General features: G+C 39.5%; 1 protein-coding gene across 1 annotated transcript in view; it reads right to left on the minus strand.

Moving 5' to 3' along the window:
- The window catches only part of NEDD9 (neural precursor cell expressed, developmentally down-regulated 9), a 67,624-nt gene extending 46,973 nt beyond the window's left edge, over positions 1–20,651 (minus strand). Inside the window, exon 1 of the mRNA XM_087930852.1 lies at positions 20,406–20,651. Within this exon, the coding sequence (XP_087786978.1) occupies positions 20,406–20,417 (12 nt within the window). The 5' untranslated portion in view covers positions 20,418–20,651. The remainder of the gene's footprint in view (positions 1–20,405) is intronic.
- Between the last annotated feature and the right edge of the window lie 872 nt (positions 20,652–21,523).

The following is a 21,523-nucleotide window of genomic DNA, read 5'->3' on the forward strand; positions in this document are numbered from 1 at the left end:
AGAAATGGAAATTTTATTTTGTCTAACTATTCAGTAGATGAAAAATAGGGTGACCTTCACCGTGGATGAACAAGTACAGATGTTATCTAAGTTGTCATAGCCACAGAAATAAGGATAGCTGATTTTTTTTTTAAAGGTTGTTCTGTTTGCAAGTATATAATTACTTCTAGGAAATTCTAGGAAAATATTTTCCATAAAAATATCCAAACTTCTACACAGCTCTGAGAGTCTGTCAGATGGCTGTACAGCATGGATCTCTGATATGTTATCCATATACAGTATATACTTGAATTTTAAACTACAAAGAACAGAAGAAATGGAACTACAAAGCCAGTCCAATTAATCTGGTAAAGGACTGGGTGTTTCCTACTAATCTGGGTGTTTCTGTCAAGTATTACTTAATACAGTTTTACAAAGTCCATTTGGCACACATGTAAGCATGAATACAACTTTTGTCAGTAACTCATTAAAGCAGCTGCATCTCTTTCCAGGTCATTAAGCTACAGCAGAAGCTTCTGTACAGAAAGCCATTCCTATAAACAAAAAACAGGTGTTGCGTACATGCTTCTTTATATTCCAAGGCATCTTCTCTGAAGCCAACTCAAAGCAATTCGCAGACCTATTAGCTCATCATCATCATACTAGTGGGTCTTGGTAGAGAAAAATGATGGGTCTCATCATTTAATATAGTAGGGATGGTAGTTCCCGGAATCCTAGAGTTTATTCCAGAGGTGGTCTTCAGCAGGTTCTGACCAGTTCTGGAGAACCGGTAGCAGAAAGTTTGAGTAGCTTGGAGAACCTGCAAATACCACCTCTGAGTGGCCCCGCCCCCACCTATTCTCTGCCTCCCGAGTCCCAGCTGATCAGCTGGGTCTTCTTTTGTTGCCCTGCACAGGAGAACAGAGTTGGAAAGCAGGTTAGTGGGGTGAAGAGGGAATGGAGATTTTGCAGTAACCTTCCCCCAGGAGTGGGGAGGGGATGGGGATTTTGCAGCATCCTTCTCTTGCCACGCCTACCAAGCCACATCCACCAAGCCATGCCACGCCCACAGAACCGGTAATAAAAAAAATTGAATCCAACCACCAGTTTATTCTCTTAATTCTATTTCAGTTTACTGGTCTTTAAAGGCCCCTTCAAATGTCATAAAGGCTGTAGTTCTCTTCCTTCACCATTCAATTTTCTGTGTCCATCATTCTTTAGATTATCTTGTTTTATGATTTCACATCTACTTTGAGAGCCTCCTAAAAGCTTTCATAATAAATAAAGTAGATTTAAAAGGCTTTTAAAACTATATCAAAAGAACAGCTAAGGAAAAATGCAGGTGTGTTGAAAGAAAAGTTCAGACATGCAGTCCTCCAGCCAAACACAAGAGGTTCTTCAAGAAGAAATCTGTATGTATTTTATGAAGAAAGAATGAAGACTTTCTTTGTGGAAAGCTTTGGCTAAAAATAATTCTAGCAGGACGCTTATTATCATTAAAAAATTCTGCCTATCCAACTCATAAACTGGAAGATTCATTTTCAAATTTTCAAATAAAAAGCAAAGATTTAAAGAGGATGCTAAATGCTAAATCTCTGCCATTTCATTTTGGTGCTTCTCCCAAAATATCAGCACTGAAGCAATTAAGCACCCTTAATTTGTCTGAAGGCCACAGCAGAAGGAAACATTTTGGCCTGGGTAGGAAAATGCAAGTATTTCTATTTTATCATTCCATGGAGTTATTACATCGTAACTCCCTGTTTTCCTATACCACATCACATATGAGGTCCAGCAAAGGTTGCAATGAAGCCATCATCAGCTTTAGACAACAGAAGTAAAAGCAAGAATTCAAAATGCATTTATAATCACCATGTATATGTTTTTAAAAAAGTAATTATAGCCTTGCTGTTTAAAAAAAATAGTTAAACCACTTGCATTCTTTCCTAAATTCACATCCAAGATAAATCCTGCAATGCCAGGCTCATTTTAAGGTGTGGCAGGCGTACATCCAACAACATAGTTGGATTCCAGATGTTTGGTTGGTTTTGCTGTTCAAGGTTTTGATGCAGTGCAAGAATGATTCAGACTTTAGGATAGAACCTCTGAAGGCATGCCGACTGGTGTCTCCTTTTCTAATTAATTTTCTTCCTCGAAAGTCAATTGGGAGATGAATTTGAGAACAATAGTTGACTTTATTCATTCTGCATCTCTAGTGTCATGAAAGAAGTTTCTTTAAAGAAGTTGTGTTGGATGTTGCTATACCACAGGTAAATGTGAAAGAAAACAAAACAAAAGGGGAAATGATTTTCTATTCACCTCCTTTTAATAAAAATATGATTAACTAATACGCTTTCTCGAAGCACGTTACTTGCTTACTGGCAATTATGATTATAATGTAACATTATGTTATACTCTCCTAATCATATTTGGTCATATTTCCTTTTCTATTATTCATTTTGAAGGAAAGAAAGAACAGTAAAATAATACTGGGACAGGTACATCAATGTTTTCTTGGAAAGTTTCTTAATTTATCTTCAAATCCAAGCCTACGGGGGCAATTTTTTCTTCCTTAATGGAGCCTTATTCCCATTTCTCTATTAAAAAGCTGTACAGGGATCAGAAGTGATTCCCAAGCAGCAGAAGAAAAAGTTCAGTAGGGAATCCTACTGAAAAACATAAATTAGTTTAAGCAATGAACCCACTGCTGTTAAGAGCTGGAGAGTAGGAAAACAAGAAGTTTTTAGTAAGGATTTCTAAATAATGTCATCTGATTACTAATTTCTTACAGAATGAATGAGTTGGAACTGAGGTAACTTCATAGACTGGAAACATTACAAGCCAAGGGAAGGAAGGGAAGAAACAAATCATGATTACTCTAAAAGGCAAGCAAAGTGCTTATTAGGCATCTTTTCTTTCAGAGAAACCAAAGTGACTCCTTTAAAAAGGCCCTTTTTTTCATTGTCAGCTCATTATCCATCCATGTTATCCACTATCCAAGATTTAATCCTGGAGAGGCTACTTCTCCCAGGCCAGACCTTGACTGCAAGAAGGGAAGCAGTGAGTAGGAATTCCAGTTTGCTGAGCAGATATTCCATCTGTTGGTCTGCTCATTCTGAGGAAATGCTCTTGTAATTTGGGTAGATGGGACCATACTGGGGACAGGGTTAGCTAAGGCTCTGATCACCACCAACACCACCACTTCCCCTCAACAGCCTTTCTTCTTGAAAGAGCTGGGGAGATCTCAGGCACAACACAGATATTTGCAGACAATCAGCCAGAACTGCTCCACCTTGGATCCCGGTGTTGGGAGAGGTCACAGTGAGATATCCCAGGTAACTGATTATCCTTTTATTTTGAATTCTTTTCAGCCTTGCAAATCTTAAAGAAGCAGATGGATAGTTTGGAGAGACGAAGTCTACCACCTATTTATTTGACCCCCCTCCCTCCTGGTTGAACCCCCAAATGCAATGCACCCCCCCGGCATGCTCCTGCGCATGCATGCATGACACCCCCCGCACTCGCTCCCCTGAATGCACGTCAGAGAGCTGGCCAGTGGGAAGCGCGTGCACATGCGCACCAGAGTGGAACTGGGGCAACGGCTCATATGCCATAAGAGAGGGCGCTGCATGCCGCCTCTGGCATGCAGGCCATAGGTTCGACATCACGGGTATAGAGTTTCCTGCTTGAGCAGAGAGTTGGAGTAGAAGTCCTCCAGGTCCCTTCCAACTCTGTTATCTGCTGGGAGACTAGGGGGCTTCCTTATACAGTGAGTTGTTTACAGTAGGAACCGACTGTTGGACTAGATGGGCCAGATGGGTCTGATCCATCAGGGTATTGCTTTTGTATAAAGCATATCACAAGGAATGCAGAGGAAGATATTATGATATTTTTACAGCTATCTGACCTGAATTGTTCTTCTTGCAATGGTGTAAGTGGCATAAAGCTTCCCCAAGATATGCCTTGAACAATCAGAGAGACACTCACAGGCAATATGTTTACAGGAAACAAGGGAGAAGAAGCAGACTCCGATCATATTTCCCAGACTCCATGGGGTTTTCCAGAGAATTGAGAGCAACTCTGGAATGACATAATTTTGTAGAAAAAGGGAATCCTCCCCTTTTTCTTTTCCAGCCTAGTCTAGTCAAGGCTTTACAAGCTGCATAGACACATAGAATTTGTCCCAAATATGTATTTAGTTCCAATTTCCTGAATTTTGTTACCTCTGAAGGTGAAAGGGATTTTCTTTTAAGGGCACAATATATTATGTACCGTAGTGCTTTTGATCATAGACAAAAATAGGTAGATAAAAAAGTACACTAAAAGGGAGACAGATACTGGGAATCAGGCAAACCAAGTTAAGATTTCACCACAATTTAAATATTGCTCCACCAGAATCCATAGACATATGGTGCAAATATTTAGAGGCAAGCCTAAGAGATGCAGAGTTGACAGATACAATCATAACTTTATGTAGTTTATGCTTTTTGGCAAGTAGTATTATTGTATTTTGTCATCCATTGTTTTCCAGTTATTATCTCATACATTTTAAGTGATTTAATTTGTGAAGATTTTATTTGACAAATATTTTCACTTGGATTGTAACCAATCTTGATGGTTTTTTCAGAAGAAAGAAAGGGGGTAAATGCTTTAAATAAAGAATAGGTCTGTGGATGAGAAAATTGTTTGTGGTTTAGGAATTCATATTTGCAAAAGCTGAGGTTGCTTGTGTGGTGATAGAATATATTGTGTAACCAGCCATTAGCTTAAAAAGGATACCAGATGTCATCTTGTATTCAACAGTGCAAATGTCATAACAGAGCTTGAATGGCGCTTCACTGCGATAGACATTGAAAGATAAATTGGTCCTGAATTTTAATAGGTAAACACTTTATTTAGGGATAGTAATGCCATAAAAAGTTCTTATCAACATCAAAGACATTAGATGGATTCCACTTCTCATCCTCACTACACTTAACAGAATAATAAGAATAACAGAGTTAGAAGGGACTTTGGAGATCTTGTCAAACTAGTCCTGCTCAAAACAGGAGATTCTATATCATTTCAGACAAAATGGTTGTCCAATCTCTTCTTAAAAAGCTCCACTAGTGGAGCACTCAAAACTTTGGAAGACACGCTGTTCTGATTAATTGTTCTGACTGTCAGGAAATTTCTCCTTATTTCTAAGTTGGTTCTCTCCTTGATTAGTTTCCATCCGTTGCCTCTTGTTCTGCCTTCAGGTGCTTTGAAAAATAGCCTCCCCTCTTTGTGGCAGCCTCTTAGATATTGGATATTCCTACTATCATCTCACCCCTAATCCTTCTTTTCATTAAACTAGACATACCCAGTTCCTGCAACCGTTCTTCATATGCTTTAGCCTCCAGTCGCCTAATCATCTTTGTTGCTCTTCTCTGAACTCTTTCTAGAGACTCAGCCTCTTTTTTATAATTGTGGCCACCAAAAGCAGATGCAATATTCCAAGTGTGGTCTTACCAAGGCATTATAAAGTAGTACTAACACTTCTCATAAACTTGATTCTCCGTGTTAATACAGCCTAAGCCTGCATTGGCTTTTTTGGCAGCTGCAGCACGTTGCTTGCTCATATTTAAGTGATTCTCCACTACGGCACTAAGATCCCTCTCCCAGTTACTGCTATTGAGCTAGATACCCAATATACTTTGTCTGTGCATTTGGTTTTTTTCTTGCCTAAACACAGAATCTTACGTTCCTCATCACTGAATTTCATTTTCTTGGATAGGGCCCAGCGTTCAAGTCTTTCAAAATCTTCTCTATCCTTAGCCTATCTTCTGGAGTGTTGGCTATTCCTGTTATCTTGGTATCCTCTGCAAATTTGATGAATTCCCCTTCTATCCCCTCATCTGAAAACTTCTGAAAAGCTGTAATTCAATGGGGGAGAAGGATAGCCATATATGACATTTAGAAAAACTACTTCAGCAATATCTAGTCAACAGCAGAATGATGTGACATTTTCTGGGCAATCAACTAGTCATTTAGTTCTATAAAGCACAGCAAATAACGAAAGTACAGATGAAGTTTCTGCTATTATGAATAACAATGTCAGAATTTTTCTGCATATCCAATTATTCTGAACTAATGGATTAAGCATAATGTCTCTTGATTCTTCGTGGCCTTTTACTTTTTGTTGAGACTAGATTGGACTTTAGCAAAACTTTATTCTCACAATTATTAAGCAGTTTTCAATGACTACAGTGTTTGAATGAATCACAGGGTTTTCCTGTGGAAAGTCCAAGTTTTCAGTCAATAGGGCACCTCTCAAGAGAGGTCTCTTAATATGCTGCCTAGATTCATGCAGACTAAATCCATTCTTATTTTCTCAACTTCATTGGGAGCACACTAATCCATCCGGGTTGCATGAATGAATGAATGAACCCATGAATGAATGAACAGGGGAACACACAAACTTCAAATGGCAGGACTGGGCCCCTTTTCTTAGAAACCAAAAAACTAGCCAGTCTCTTCAACCTACACAACAAAGCTGCCCAGTTTTAGCAAAGTTATTCTTCTCACTTACAAGTTACATCTATCAGCTTCCTTAGGGATGGCAAATGAAACTATTCAACTTTCACTCTATTTGTTCCTGTGTCAGAGTGTCTGTATCTACAGGCAACATGCATTGTGATGTTAGGATGCTTTTTTGTCATTTTGACAAAACTGCCCAATTCCATGGACACTTCTAGTTATATCTCAAATTGTGAATTAAGTTTTTTTCACAGACGAACATTTTCACTGCTGCTCAGATCTAAACAAAAGAAGATGGGAAAAACCCCTCTCCAAAAAAATCAGCATATGCCATTCAAATACTCAAAAACACTGGATCTTGGATCTGCGTTGGACCTCTTTGCTGGATCTGCATTAAAATGCCTTATCCTCACTTCTGCTTGGCAGAATACAACCTTCACCACAAAATAAATAAAAGTAATAAAAAAAACCTGACATTCCAATTATGCACTTGGAAATTTGTTGGGACAAGTATAGAACCAAGTATGCATGGGAGGGTCAGGGGAGTAATTGGATGTGGATAACTGGTCCTATTGTTTTGTAACATTTTAATTTGGACCTAATGAACAATGATACATATATTTCCTCTTTCTCTCTATTTTTGTGCCCAGACAGCTTAAAAGAACCATAATGGACCTCACAAGTTATGACGAGATGAATAAGTACTTGCACATCATCACCCACTATTTACATAACATTTTGAGTCACCTTTCATTCACAGCACCATTCTGAGAATGCAGCAAGCCATATCCATCACAAGGTCATTATGGATTTATCACGCTTGAATTAAGTTGTAGTACTTCACAGAACTGAAAGGTGTGTGCTTATCTTGGGGAACTGTTTAATTCTGGCTGGGAATGAAAACAATTCCTAGCGTTGCAATAAAATAGCTTTTGTTTTTAAAACAAGTTTGTGAATAATTACGGTTTACGAAGCCTGGGTCAGAACAGACATGTTTCACACTTTCTCCCTTCCTTCCCTCTTCTGCTCTGCATCTTCCCTTCTTTCTCTTGAGGCAATTTTGATCTGCTTGGCTTCCCTTCAAATGTGTTCCACTACATCCCTCCAGCATCCTAATCTATATGGCTCTTAATCAGGCTGGCAGGAGATAAATGCAACCAGAGGGCCAGAAGTTTGGAAGAAGGCTAATATAATATTTTTGTTATTTATGTCATGTTTATAACATATTTCACAATGAGAGTAATCCTTTTAAAATAGCAAGTGGCAAGACTGATTTCCTTCCTTGCCATATCAAGGCATGCAGTTATGACGATGTGACTGATGCCTCATCTTTTGCTGATCTAATTCACCATCCTTTATGTCTTGACAGTCAGAGGGTAGTAATCAGGAATCTCAAGTATAAACATTTGAGACAGTGCATGCCATTCCTATGCCCTTTACAGAGTTACATGCTTGGGGGCTTTCATTCTCTTGGTTAACAGAAAGGTTTTTTTTTTAAAGCAGATTATCAGAAATACAGTCATTCTTCCCAGTGACGCTGTTTTAGTTTGCCTTGGCAGTGCAGACTTTGTATTTAAGGTAGTATGCAATCCAAATGGCAGGCATTACAAACCAATTTGTTTAAGTTTCTTTCTTTGCTACAAATTACTTAAAAATAATCAAAACTCATCGTTTCTGCAGTGGTAACAGAAACCATGTAGATTGCAAATTGATCACTTGAGAGTTCTGTTTCTGATTCTTAATCACCCAACAAAGTTTCTCTACAGCAGGTTTCTGGTACTTTAAAGGTAATCGGCATGTGAAGTTTTTTTGAATATGATTGTGCTAGTACGCATAATCAGCTGTGGTTGTATGCACATTTTCTTTTCTCCATTCCAGGCTGGCCAAAAATGAAGCGTAAATTAATGCATGCTTGCTTGGGCTCCAGAAGTTCAAACGGGCTCATAAAAATATATTTCAAGGAAATTTTTCAAGGAAAAGCAATTAAGAAAAGAAATTAAGTGCCTGTTAGCCATAAAGCCATTATTTAGGGATGAAGGCACACAAAATCACTCTCAGGCATCTTCACTGAAAAGTATTTCAGATGGCAGAACAAAGGAAAGCTCTACAGAAGAACAAACAGTAACAGTACTAGCATTGGAAGGGATCTTGGAAGTCATCTAGTCCAACCCCGTGCTCTCGCAGGAGACCTATACTACTTCTGATAGATGACTTTCCAGTCTCTTCTTAAAAGCCTCCAATGTTGGGGCATCCACAGCAATTTGTTCCACTGGTTAGTTGTTCTCACTGTTAGGAATTTTCTCCTTAGTGCTAGATTGCTTCTCTCCTTGATTAGTTTCCATCCATTGTTTCTTGTCCTGCCTTCAGGTACAACAGAACAAAACAAAACAAAAAACAAAAAAGTAGCTGAAACCGAGTTAGATGGGCAGATTCCAACTTCTCTCGTGGATATCTCTTTTGCTCCATGTACTCTCATAGTATGATGCTTCAGAAAGGACACTAAGGGCTTGTTACCATGTCAACAAAACATAGATGAGGCCTACAAGGAAGACCGTAAACAAAGGGTACGGTGAGAGGTGGGATTCTACTGGTTCGTCCCAGTTCTGCCAAACTGCTAGTTCCGAAGATCAGCTGAGAAGGAACCGGTTTGCTCGGATGATCTTCTGTTCTTCTGTTTGGCCCACCCGGGCTCTAGGTTGTCCTTTATTTCCTGTTTTTTCAACCTCAGCTGCTTTGCGCAGCACAGCTGATTGCTGCGCACGACCACCAAATCAGTTATTACACTGGTTGAATCCATCCATGGATATGGTCATTCCACGTTCCAGTCTTTTGAATCCTGATTTTTATCTGGTGGTTTGGGGGATAGATTGTAGCCTATTTCTCAGAAGTTGTTGAATTCCAGGACTAACGCAGGCCAGACAAAGGTCCAGAATGATCTGAGTTGTAGTCTCATAATATTTGAAGGGACATGAATTCCCACTCACCCTATCTAATTAGAGGCCTCCAAACAATTTGATTTTTTGAAGCTTCTTTCCCTATTCATTTTTCCTGCAATTTATGACACACTGACATCAGAATTTCAACAATATGTTAAGACTGTAAGATTAACAACAAAATCAACAAGCCCAAAGTCATCCAGTGACCTTCTGTCAGGGAAGGTGAACCAGAACCTGATTCTTCTAGCTTCTAGTCCAACATCTTAATCATTAGTAAGCACTCACTATCTGGACTGATGTAAACAAAAATTGTTTAATCTAAGTTTAAATAAGTTAGATTAAACAACAACTTTAATCTAAGTTTAAGCAACTTAATTAAACAACTTGCCTTTTGCAAGTCAGCATAGATAATACAAGACAAACTTCTCACATTCTCAGTACCTGCAAGGCACCAAGACCAAGGAAAGCTGTTAACAGTAATCCTGCCCAGAAGATATAAGGAAAAAAACAGGTCCCCATAATCATAGTCTAAAATTTAATAAAACTATTTATCTGAAATATTTAAATTATTTTCCTTCAGGAACAAAGAAAGGCCTTCTATCACACAAACAGGAGCAACTGTTATTTTTTTTGCTTCATTTTAGAAATAACTGATTGAATTTCCAGATTATTAAATTTAATGGATTTGTCTATTGTCTAAGACTGCTTAAATCTCTTATTTTGTGACATAGTAGTATTACTATCACACAGTGGGCGGGATAATTTTTTGTTAAAGTCTGAGGTTTTTTTCTGTTTCATAGTTTATAAACATTGCATATGAGATTTTGAAAGGAAAAATAGTAGGCAGTATGTCCTATAAAGAATTTCAGCTGAACCAATAGGTCAACTAGGTTCTCATCTGCCCTTCCTTGACTTAGACTGGGTTCACATGCCATATTAAGTTGGTTTTATTTGATTAATGTACTACATGAATTGAATCACTACAGGATATAAACCATGGTTTGTGGATTAGCATATTATGTGAACCCAGCCATTATAACAAATTTACCACACCTTGGTTTATGTGTGGAGACATCTTCAAATTACTAACATGCAGCTACTGAAATTGCAAAGTAGCACACTCTGGTATCATTCATATATGTATGTGATTATTCTCTTGGGTTTGGGAATACTTATTACTTTAGAATCTATAGTTTCGTATCTCGCTACTGCTTTGACTACTACAAGAATCATAAGACAACTCCATTATTCTTTCAGATAATACAAAAACTACTACATCTCAATAACCAGAATTTGCATCTAATAGTTGACTAATAAAAAATTGTTCCAGTATAATTTCTTACCTCTTACATTTCTATTTACTACAGAATATCTAAAAGCAAGATTATATGGAATTTTAAGTGTCCATAAATTAGTTTAGGGAGAAAAACCAGCGGAGCCTTAGCAATTTCCTTGAGGCCTAAAAGGGACTGCTTCATTGTACTGCCCTTCTCTGGGAAACTTTCTGATGGTCTCTTGGTTGAAACTGAGAAGCAAATTTGGTCAGGGATGTGGAGGAATCCACCCAAAACTGGCCCTTAAAACATCTTGCTATTTGTATGTATTGTATGTATGAGTAGTTACAACGCTAACTTCTCAACCCTAATTTCTTCTCCTTTGGCCAGAAACTTATGGTGACTCCTCATCTAGTTGCAGCTTCCAACATCTCCCAGAATATGGTGCTTACTGCAACTTCCCAAGTTACAATTTTCTGCCTTGGAAACGTACCCACAAATCACTCTCCCAAGGACAAATTATAGAGTAAGAAGGATTTAAGTACCAGAATCTATGCCACTCAGATGTAAGTAGACAGAAAAGTAACAAAAGGCTTGAAAAAATGCTGATCTAAATCTTTTTTGAGTTTCTGATAAAGTGGATCCTAGTTCAACTTTATTTTGCAATTGGTAAAGGTAAGGGTAAAGGTATCCCTGTGGGTTTTACTCCGCTAGTCATGATCAATTTTAGGAGGTGGAGCTCACCTCCAGTTCTTAACCGTAAGAGTCAGCGCTGTCTGGAGACGTTTCTGTTGTCATGTGGCCAGCATGATATCACACCACAGCACAGAACATATGGTGAAATACCGAATGCTATTACCTTCCCGCATGCTTATACGTGGTACCTATTCATCTACTTGCATTTACATGTTTTTGAACCTGCTAGACTGGAGATAGCTACTATTTTTAAAATATGTATTTCAGCCCCACATCACAGCAGGTGATGTGATATCACTGCAGGGAAGAACAAAGGTTGTGGTTTCAGACGGGGGGGTGGGGGGGATAGTTTAAGTCTAATTCTGAGATACATGCATGGCATTTCCCATTAATAAACAATTAATGAATATTGATTGAAAAGGAAATTTTGAGGTGCAAGGATGATCCAAGCCGAGTTACTCAGCTTCAAAAAATCACTGTGACAGTTTAGGCAGGTAAATAAAATACAAATACATAATAAGTTTTGGAGGATTGGTTGGTTGGCTTGTTTTACAGAAAGTCTATAAGCAGTTCTTTAGCTTTAAGAAATTATAATAATTGCAAGGACTCATTTTTTAATATCCCTGGAGTCAATGGATGTATTCCAGAACAAATCACTTGTGGACTTTAGATTAAGAATGCTAACCGTGGGTAAACAATTTTAAAAAAAGATTTCTTATGAAAAGTAAACATACTAGTCTGACAGAAAACGTTTTATGGAAGCTAAAAATCTTCCATCTTTTATTTGTCTTTCTTTTGTCTGGCCCAGTGTTTTTCAAACTTTAAGATATGTGGACTTCAACTCTCAAAATTCCTCAGCCAGCATGCTGGGAGTTAAAGATCACACATCTTAAAGTTGCCAAGTTTGGAAAACACTGGATAGACTGTTCCATCTAGAATTATATAACTATCTCCTTAACTAAAACTGTTGATTGTTGGTCAATATAGAGAAGGCATATTATAGAGCATGAAATACTGTATTTTTTTTTCTGACTAAAATGGGTGAGTTCAAAGAAACCTGGTGGAAAATAGGTTTATTAATTTGAGTTTTGCGCCAAGAGAAATACTCAGAAATATTAAGCCACAGTGCATTGTTTATAACCAGAAGAGAATTTGTAATTGAACCAAAATATGCACATTTAATTAAGTGTCTGCTGGGTTTGCACATTGGACTAAAACATAATGTATTTTGTTTGCTATTTTAGCATGTTGTGTTTATCCAGCCAACTGCAGTTTATTCAATGCTGTATGATGTAACAAATCATGGCTCACAATGCATGAATAATGAAATAGCTCTGGGTTTTAACAGGGCCATGTACCTCAAATCAGATCTCCTATTTTTTTCCAATGACAGGTGTCCTGAACTGATGTGAAAGGCCTCTGAAATTTCTAAACAATCAAAATACGGAACAATTTAAACAAATGAACAGTCACTTGTTTTGGGGAAACTCGGGCACTATTACAGCCTGAGTGCAGACTTTACATATGTGAAAAAATATAGCCGCAAAGCACAAACATTTATGTGTCTGCTCAGCAGTTAGTCACTCCTAAGTAGATATGCCAATTTAACTTCAATCTCTTGTCTGAGCAATACGAATTTATTAAGCAAACTTGGTTGTCCAGCACGATTGGTTGAGATGAAATGATTTGATTCAATTAGACCACTTGGGATGCTGTCCCAAAAGCAAATTACATAGAAACCAGAGTAAAGTATAGGGCTCCCAAGTAAATTTGGTTGGAATCTTATTCCACTTCAGTTAGGGTTTGCGAGTCTTAAAAATAGAAAGTGAAATCAGTGTTGTCTCCTCATGACATGACAGACACATCTATGTACCTGTTTTAGCAACAACCTAGCCCTTCAAAGTTGTCCAGACCAGCAAAGCAAAATCAAGAATAGTCATCTTTATTATAAGGTTACGCAGTAACAGAACTTGCAAGTCTGAAAGCACTTTCCCCTTCCTTGCTTTTACTTTCCACGGAACTAAAGAGGGATCCTTCTTGAGGTACTTTCTCCACCCCAAACCTTCACTGGACTCAGATTTCTCTTACCAGACTGTTGCAGTGTTTCTTCATTTTGCCAACCTGAAGATGGGAGTTGAAGTCCACACATCTTCAAACTGCCAAGGCTGAGATACACTGGACTGTCGTCTAAACTGTGGCTCTTCTTCCAATATCCCAAGTTATTGTCACAGTTCTAGTTTATGATCCTCAAACGTCCTCGTGACCTTCCACCCATGTTTTAGACAGTCTGAGGCTGCTTTTCAAAATCAAGTCAGATTGGCTAAATGTCATAATTCTAAGAACTACAATTCTTAGAATATTGTACTGCCTATCTTGAGCTATGTGGAATTCAGCACAGAATTGTTCGACTCATCCAAGCACGTAAACTGGTCAACATCATACTTGTTAGTCATATAGTAAGATATATGAAAATATAGTTGTCATTAATTATTGTCATGACAGCAGTTTACAAAAATGGTTTCCACTCAAAATTTAGAAGAATTAGATTTCTGCAACTGCTTAGGAGAATGGAACCAAGCCAGAATTAGGCCATGTTGCACTACCTAAGATTATTTTCATAGTGTATTAATATTATCATGATCATCATGATCCAGTAATTCAAGAAGTTTGATGAAGCTGGTCTTTCAGCAGGATTGATGGAGCAGTCTTTCTCAGGTCATTCTTTCTAAAGAGTGCATTCACCAAACCACAGCATGAAGAAAGAGCAATTTGTCCCATTTCTTACATATGAAGAGACTTAGCCTATGCCAACAAACTGAGATATCTACTTATGCTTTGCAATATTACTTTCAGAGCTAAAATATGCTAAACAGAATTCCCATTTGAAAAGGACCCCAAAGCACAATATTAAGCCAGACTATGTTAGAGTTGGGAGGCTCCAGAATTCAGGTAGCAAGCAGAGATTTTGGATGAATGGCACCCACTTCGGTTTGAGGTTTTGAATACTGCAAAGAACAGCAGGAAGGTAGAACCTGTTCCTCCTCTCCTCCACTTCTGCCTTCCCACCATTTTACACCTTTTGGGCCTGCTGAATAATTAGAGAAAAGGGCATGCCACAGTCTTCAATGATCTTCTGGAAGCCAACTTTTGGGAATTCCTAGTCTTTCTCACCTTGTTATATAGTTCATAGGCCTCACATGATGACTCTTTCTAGGATGATCCTGGATGGTTACTGGCTGAGATTAGTCACAATTGCTGACCATTAAGCCATGCAATGTCCCCTCAGTTTTCCCATGAAAAAAAGTTGAGCATCTCTCAAATAACCCTCGAAGAGAAAAGCAAAAGGGAAAAGAATCAACTTTGCTCATTTGTGTAACATCACAACATCTCTACCTAGTTCCTGTAGCCTCTAACCATCCAATCTGAAAAGCAAAAAATAAAACATAAGAAAAAATTAGGGGTCAGCAACAAAAATAATCCCACCCTCATTTGGGATATGTCAACAGCATGCCTGAGTAAATGAGTACTATGTCCTCTCCAAATCACAGTAAGAATTCATCTGCCTTCCTTCTGTTCCTTCCGGATGCCTGTGATCAAATCAGCTCCTCTTTGGAGAAGATCCCAGGCTATGGCAGGGTTTCTCACTGCTCTAAACAGAACTGGGTAGCTGGATTTAACTACTTTTCAACTCTTCATCTAGGTCTCAGAGTATAATTGGAGATTACAAGCATTATGAGAAACAGACACAGTACATTTTACAGTACCAAAACACAGACCTACAATGGGCCTTACAATGGTATTAAGGCCCTAGTAGACACACCAACCCTAAAGACACCAATTGTTGGCCTTAGTGCTATGGCTAATTGCAGTCAAATTACAGGTAGGCAAGGGGGGGCGGGTCTTATGATTGCAGCTGCCCCAAGTTTCTCTCAAGAAAGAGACCCTTTTAGTAAAATTACAGAAACCCAAGGTGTTGCAAATCTGTTGGCCCACAGCTTCAACGTGCACCAATGGCAGAATAGCAGTAATAATCCAGTACCTTTGAATGATACCAGACTGGGGAAAATTGCACTCATTTCATGGATGTTTCATATTGTCCTTCAAGGATCTTTCTGTCCGTTTTCTGGTAATCATGCAATAACAGGTAATAACAGCAATAGGCGTGCAGTTATTATAATTTTCAAATGTCTACTTAATGTGCAATTTGCATGTGCCTTGTAAATTCTGATAAGCCATGAATAGATTACTTTTAGGTACTATATTTATCTTTAGGCATGGATCTATATACCGGTACTACTAAAACCCCTTTGTCCATTTGAATATTGCATCACAGTGCAACAAAGGGCAACCATTTTTGAATCAACCTGCCATAAATGGGTTAATTTACAAAATGCATCCAAAATCTGAGACCCATGACTCCTGTGGGATTAAAAGTTGGCAAAGGTTTGTCCACTTCTGTGCTGCCATGATCAGCTGAAGTCACGTCATTGTCATTTCCAATGTTCCCTGCCAGCTTTCTAGAAGGAAAGCCAAGGGGGGAAGCTGGCAGGAAGTTGGAAGTCACTCCCATTCCCATTGCATCTGCATCTGCCAAATAGCCACAGTCATCCGACATAAGAAACTATCTCTGAAGTTATAATGGGTCATGATTATCTAGTTGATGATCTTATTATTTGTTGTTGTTATTATTGTTATTATCTTTCTTAATTTGCACATTCAGTCTCCTCCTATCATCATAGGCTCCTAGAAGCAACACAAAACTACTGTATATATTGAATATATGAAAGTTTATCTAAAAGCTAAAGACTCACACCCCCACAAAAAATAAAGCTGTGAACATTTTTTGTGAGAAAGAGCTTTTGAACAAATCTTCTGTATTTTTCTTAATCTTGATATGCTTGCTTTCCCATGTCCTTGTCAATTTTAAGAAAATAAGATTGCAGTAGCTGTTATTTGCTAAATTCATATCTCAGATATACTCCATGGCTGTGCATCCATCAGTGCCCAGAAGGTTATAGTGTCTTCCTAAATCAGTGTTTGTCAAACTTGGCAATTTTAAGATGGGTGGACTTCAATACCCAGAATTTTCTAGCTAGCTTAAAATTGCCAAGTTTGAGAAAGGTTGTCCTAGATTCTACTCAGGTAAATTTTACGCAGTTCTACTCTAGCAGCAATCAAACCAGAGTTTCCCTATTTGTAAATATATATATTGAGGTCAGTAGGATTTCTGAGCAAGCATGCACAAATTTAAAATAATAAAAAATAATAATAAAAAGTTTGGAAAGATAATAAATTATTCTGATTGGAATAGACAGATTTATAGTAAAACACTGCCGGTGAGTTAAATTATAGCCTCTTTATTAAAAATATAACAAATGCCACTTATGCAAGGAATTTAGTATAGAGAAATCATAACAATCATCCCTTGCTCTCTTGCCTGATTTCAGATGTCTTGGATTACAATTCCCAAGATCCACTATCCTGAAATGCCAGAAAGTATATATCTAGAGGCATCAGATCAAGGAAGCCAGCACTTTGCCCCACTGTCCATTAAAGCATTTCTACTTAAAGTAAGCAAGCAATTATTCTGCAATTATACAGTTCTGCTTATCAAAACATGATATTTCACTGGGAAAAAAACATCTTTCACATCGTCTATGTATACTCGCACAAGACAAGGTAAAATTCTACCTCCTCTCAAGTCAACAGCTGACGTTATATCACAAAAGTACCAGGAAACAAAATCCTAATTTATGCTTTTAGCAAAGCCAAAGAAATACTTATCTTGCTTAGAGTTGGAGCTTGAACAGCGCCCAATAAAATCTTTTTATCATTGTTTAGGCAACATTAATAAAGGTAGTCCTTGATTTACAACCACAACTGAGCCCCACATATTTTTTTGTTAAGTGAGTTTTGCCCCATTTTATGACCTTCCTTGCTAGGGATGTTAAGTGAATCACAGCAGTTGATAAGTTAGTAACCTGGTTGTTAAATGAATCTCACTTTCCCATTGACTTTGCTTGTCAGAAGGTTGTAAAAGGGGATCGTGTGACCTTGGGACACAGCAAGGGTCATAAGTGTGAACCCATTGCCAAGCATCTGAATTTTGATCACATGAGCATGGGGATGCTTCAAAGTCATAACTGTGAAAAATGGTCATAAGTCCCTTTTTTCAGTACCGTGGTAGCTTTGGACTGTCACTAAATGAACTGTTGTGAGTCAAGGACTACCTGATTGTTCCACAAGTAAGCAGAAGATGTTTATAAGTAACTGAATGCCATCAGAATTCCTTCTCTTTTAGCTGTCCATTCAAGATTGATTTACTTGGTTTTATGAGTACTAACCGATTTGTCATATTTTTTTACCTTGCATCTTAGTCAGAAAAGTTAAACATTTGCTATGCTTATGACAAAACTGAGCTAACAGACTTATTTGTAAGTAATAAACGTGGCAGCATGATGTATATCGAGTTCCTTAGTTCAACAGGACTTAGGCTTAGATAAAGGGCATTGCGTGGGGCTTATTTGATGCAATGTGCTTGACTCAGAACCATGTGAGATTTTATTCTTAAAAGGAACATTGCTCCAGGGAAACAAAAATGATGCAAATGATGCCCGTCATGTTGGTATCTTGGGAGCAAAAACGTTCCCACGTTGGAAGCAATAAAAAGCAAAACACATCCCTCCTCAAAATTTAGAACAGCCTTTCTCAGCCTGGCACCCTCCAGATGCAGGCAACTACCATTTAGTATAGAGAAAAAGACTAGGGGTAGCAGTATCCCAGTATTTGAGGGGCTGACGCCAACAAGATGGGGGGGCGGGGGGTCAACTTATTTTCCAGAGGGCAGGACAAGAAACATTGGATAGAAAATAATCAAGGAGAGAAGCAACCTGGAATTAAGGAAAAACTTCCTAAAAGTGAGGACAATTAACCAGTGGAACAACTTGCCTTCAGAAGTTCACAAGCCACGGTCATCCCCATCCTCAAAAAGGCAGACTCCAGCCTAGTTGAAAATTACAGACCAATCTCCTTATACTGTGTCATCTGTAAAGTCATGGGATCAATTATTAACCAATCCATTTATCCTCCACTTAAGAGACAAACAACCTACCCTCTAACAAACAAGTTGGTTTCAGGAAAAAAAATCCTGTAATCTGCAACTCTTACACTGCAAAAACATATGGACTACACAACTCAATCAGGGCAAAACAATAGACGCAATCTATATAGACTTCTGTAAAGCCTTTGATTCAGTGGTACACGACAAACTACTCCTAAAACTAAAATCTTATGGTATCTCTGGACAACTACATAACTGGATAGAAGCATTCCTGTCAAACAGACAAAAAATGGTCAAAATTGGGAGCGTCCTATCAAATTCTGTACCTGTCAACAGTGGTGTCCCCCAAGGCAGTGTTCTAGGACCAACTCTCTTCATACTCTACATAAATGACCTCTGTGATCATATTAAGAGCAACTGCGTTCTCTTCACTGATGATGTAAAGCTATTCAACACCACAAACAATACTGCTACCCTTCAAAAAGACCTCAACTATGTATCAGAATGGTCAAACAAATGGCAACTTCAAATCTCAACAAATAAATGCTCTGTCTTACATATTGGCAAAAAATAAATAAATCAGAAAATAAAATACAGGCTGAATACAGTACAGTACAATACAGAATACAGGCTGAATACAATACAGAAATACAGGCAGAAAATAAAATACAGGCTGACCTTGTTGATGATCCAAGCTCTGTAAAGGACCCTTGAATACTCATCTCATGATTTAAGTGCTAGAGCCCACTGTAACTACATAGCCAAAAAGGCATTAAGAGTTGTTAACCTAATCCTACATAGCTTTTTCTCTGGTAATATCTCACTACTAACTAGAACATACAAAACATTGCTAGACCAATACTTGAATACAGCTCATCAGTCCGGAACCCGCATTACATATCTGATATTAGCAGTTGAGAAAGTCCAGAAATATTTCACAAGAAGAGTTCTCCACTCCTCTACTCGTTGCAGAATACCTTATGCCACCAGACTCGAAATTCTAGACCTAGAAAACCTTGAATTACGCCGTCTTTGGTCTGATCTAAGTACGGTATATAAAATCATACATTGCAATGTCCTACCTGCAAATGAATACTTCAGCTTCAACCATAACAATACAAGAGCACACAATAGATATAAACTCATGGTTAACCGCACCAAACTTGATTGCAGGAAATACAACTTCAGCAACAGAATGGTCAATGTTTGGAATACCTGACTCTGTGGTTTTTTTTTCCCAACCCCCCAAAACTTTAACCTTAGACTGTCTACTATTGACCTCACCCCTTTCCTAAGAGGTCTGTAGGGGCGTGCATAAGTGCACCAACGTGCCTACCATCCCTGTCCTATTGTTTCTTTTATTTTTCTTATATGTACCCATTTCATGTATTCATAACTATGTATATACTTATACCTATTATCTTGTAAGCGATTGACAAATCAAAATAAAGAAATAAAAGTTGTGGGTACTTCATCCCTGGAGGCTTTTAAGACCGGACAGCAACTTGTGGGAAATGATACATACTAGGTCTCCTGCTTGGGGGCGGGGGGCTGGACTAGAAGATCTCCAAGGTCCCTTCCAGCTCTATTCCGAATTGCCCTGAATCCTCACAGAGGCGGAGAAAGCTGAGAAGCATCCGCAGGTCAGGAAAGCTCCGCTTTAAAAGGCGGGAGTAAAAGTCGACCTGAAAGGTCTTCACGGGCAGGAAGGTAGCAAGCCCCGCCGCTTTCACACCCAAACCACCTCTAGTCTAAACCTCCCTGGGAATCTTCTTTTTGACAGTCCGGTTTGCACCCACTGAAGCTTGCCTCAGCACCATCCGCGGGGCTCTCGCTCCGTCCTTTTCCTTCCGAAAGCGACTCGGTCCCTTCTTTGGCAAAACGAGCCGCTTTGGAAAGTTGCTCACCCCACGCGCGTGCACTCACACTCGCCCCCCCCCTCCACCGCGGTCTCTTCCTTACCTTGTACTTCATGCTCGCGGACTGTGGGGGGGGGGAGGAATCTCTTTGCTCGGCGAAATCCGGTCGCGTTGCTACAGCCAGCCGCTGGCGCGAGCCGAGCACTCCATTTTTTATTTTGCCGCCGCCGCCGCCTTCAAGCGCGAGGTAAATAAAGAAGAGCCGCCGGGGATGCGCCGCTGAGCGGGTGCCACAAAGAGGCGCCTCGCATGCAAAAGGCCGCCGCTCCGCTCCGCTCCCAGCCACTCTGAGCTCATGTTTTGCTCGCAAGCGGGCAAAACCGCTCGGCTCGTTTGCATACCGCCCCGTGATTGGGCGAGAAAGGCAGCCGAGTGCAGGAGGACTCTTTGGGGGTGGGAGTGGGGGTGGGGAAACGACGGAGGGGGGGAGCAATGACGTGACGTCGCCCCGCCCTCATGCTCCCTCTCCCTGCCTCCCTGCCTCTTTTCCTCCTTCTCTCTCTCTCCCCCCCTCCCCTCTTTTAAAGGCTTGAGGGCGAAAGTCATCCGAAGTTTTGCTCCGAAGTTGATCGGTTCGGGTGAAATAAAAAAAAGTATACAGTTTTCAATATCCTGGACCTGTTACTTAAATCAGGGGTGTCCAACCTTGGCAACTTTAAGCCTGAAGGACTTCGACTCCCAGAATTCCCCAGCCAGCTTTGCTCCCGAATTCCCCAGCCAGCCAGCCAGAGTTGAAGTCCTCCAGGCTGGCCAGGGAATTTTGGGAGTTGAAGTCCTCCAGGCTGGCTGGGGAATTCTGGGAACTGATGTCCTCCAGGCTTAAAGTTGCCAAAGTTGGACACTGCTGACGGAAATGACTTCCTCCACTCAAGTTTCTCGCGCTGTTGCAGCCTTACAAGCATGATTTCCATTGGTAATACGGTCCCAGCGAGCTATGGCTAGGAAAGGTAGATGCGGGCTGTCGCTTGCGCCTTTTACAAGAAAAGAGTCCTGCTTGGTTGTCTTAGTGGTTGGCTCATTTGCTTCTTGCCCGACCTTCTGCCCAGGCTCTCCTTTTGTGCTGCTACAAGCAGATGAGCGAAGGAGGGAAAATGGGACTTCTCACAAGAAGCAAAAGAAACCTGATTTCAAAGCGCAGCCCAAAGTGTCAAAGGAATTTCT

This window comes from Pseudonaja textilis, chromosome 3, assembly GCF_049901715.1.
Source record: "Pseudonaja textilis isolate UNSWEBS1 chromosome 3, rPseTex1.2, whole genome shotgun sequence".
Taxonomy (NCBI): domain Eukaryota; kingdom Metazoa; phylum Chordata; class Lepidosauria; order Squamata; family Elapidae; genus Pseudonaja; species Pseudonaja textilis.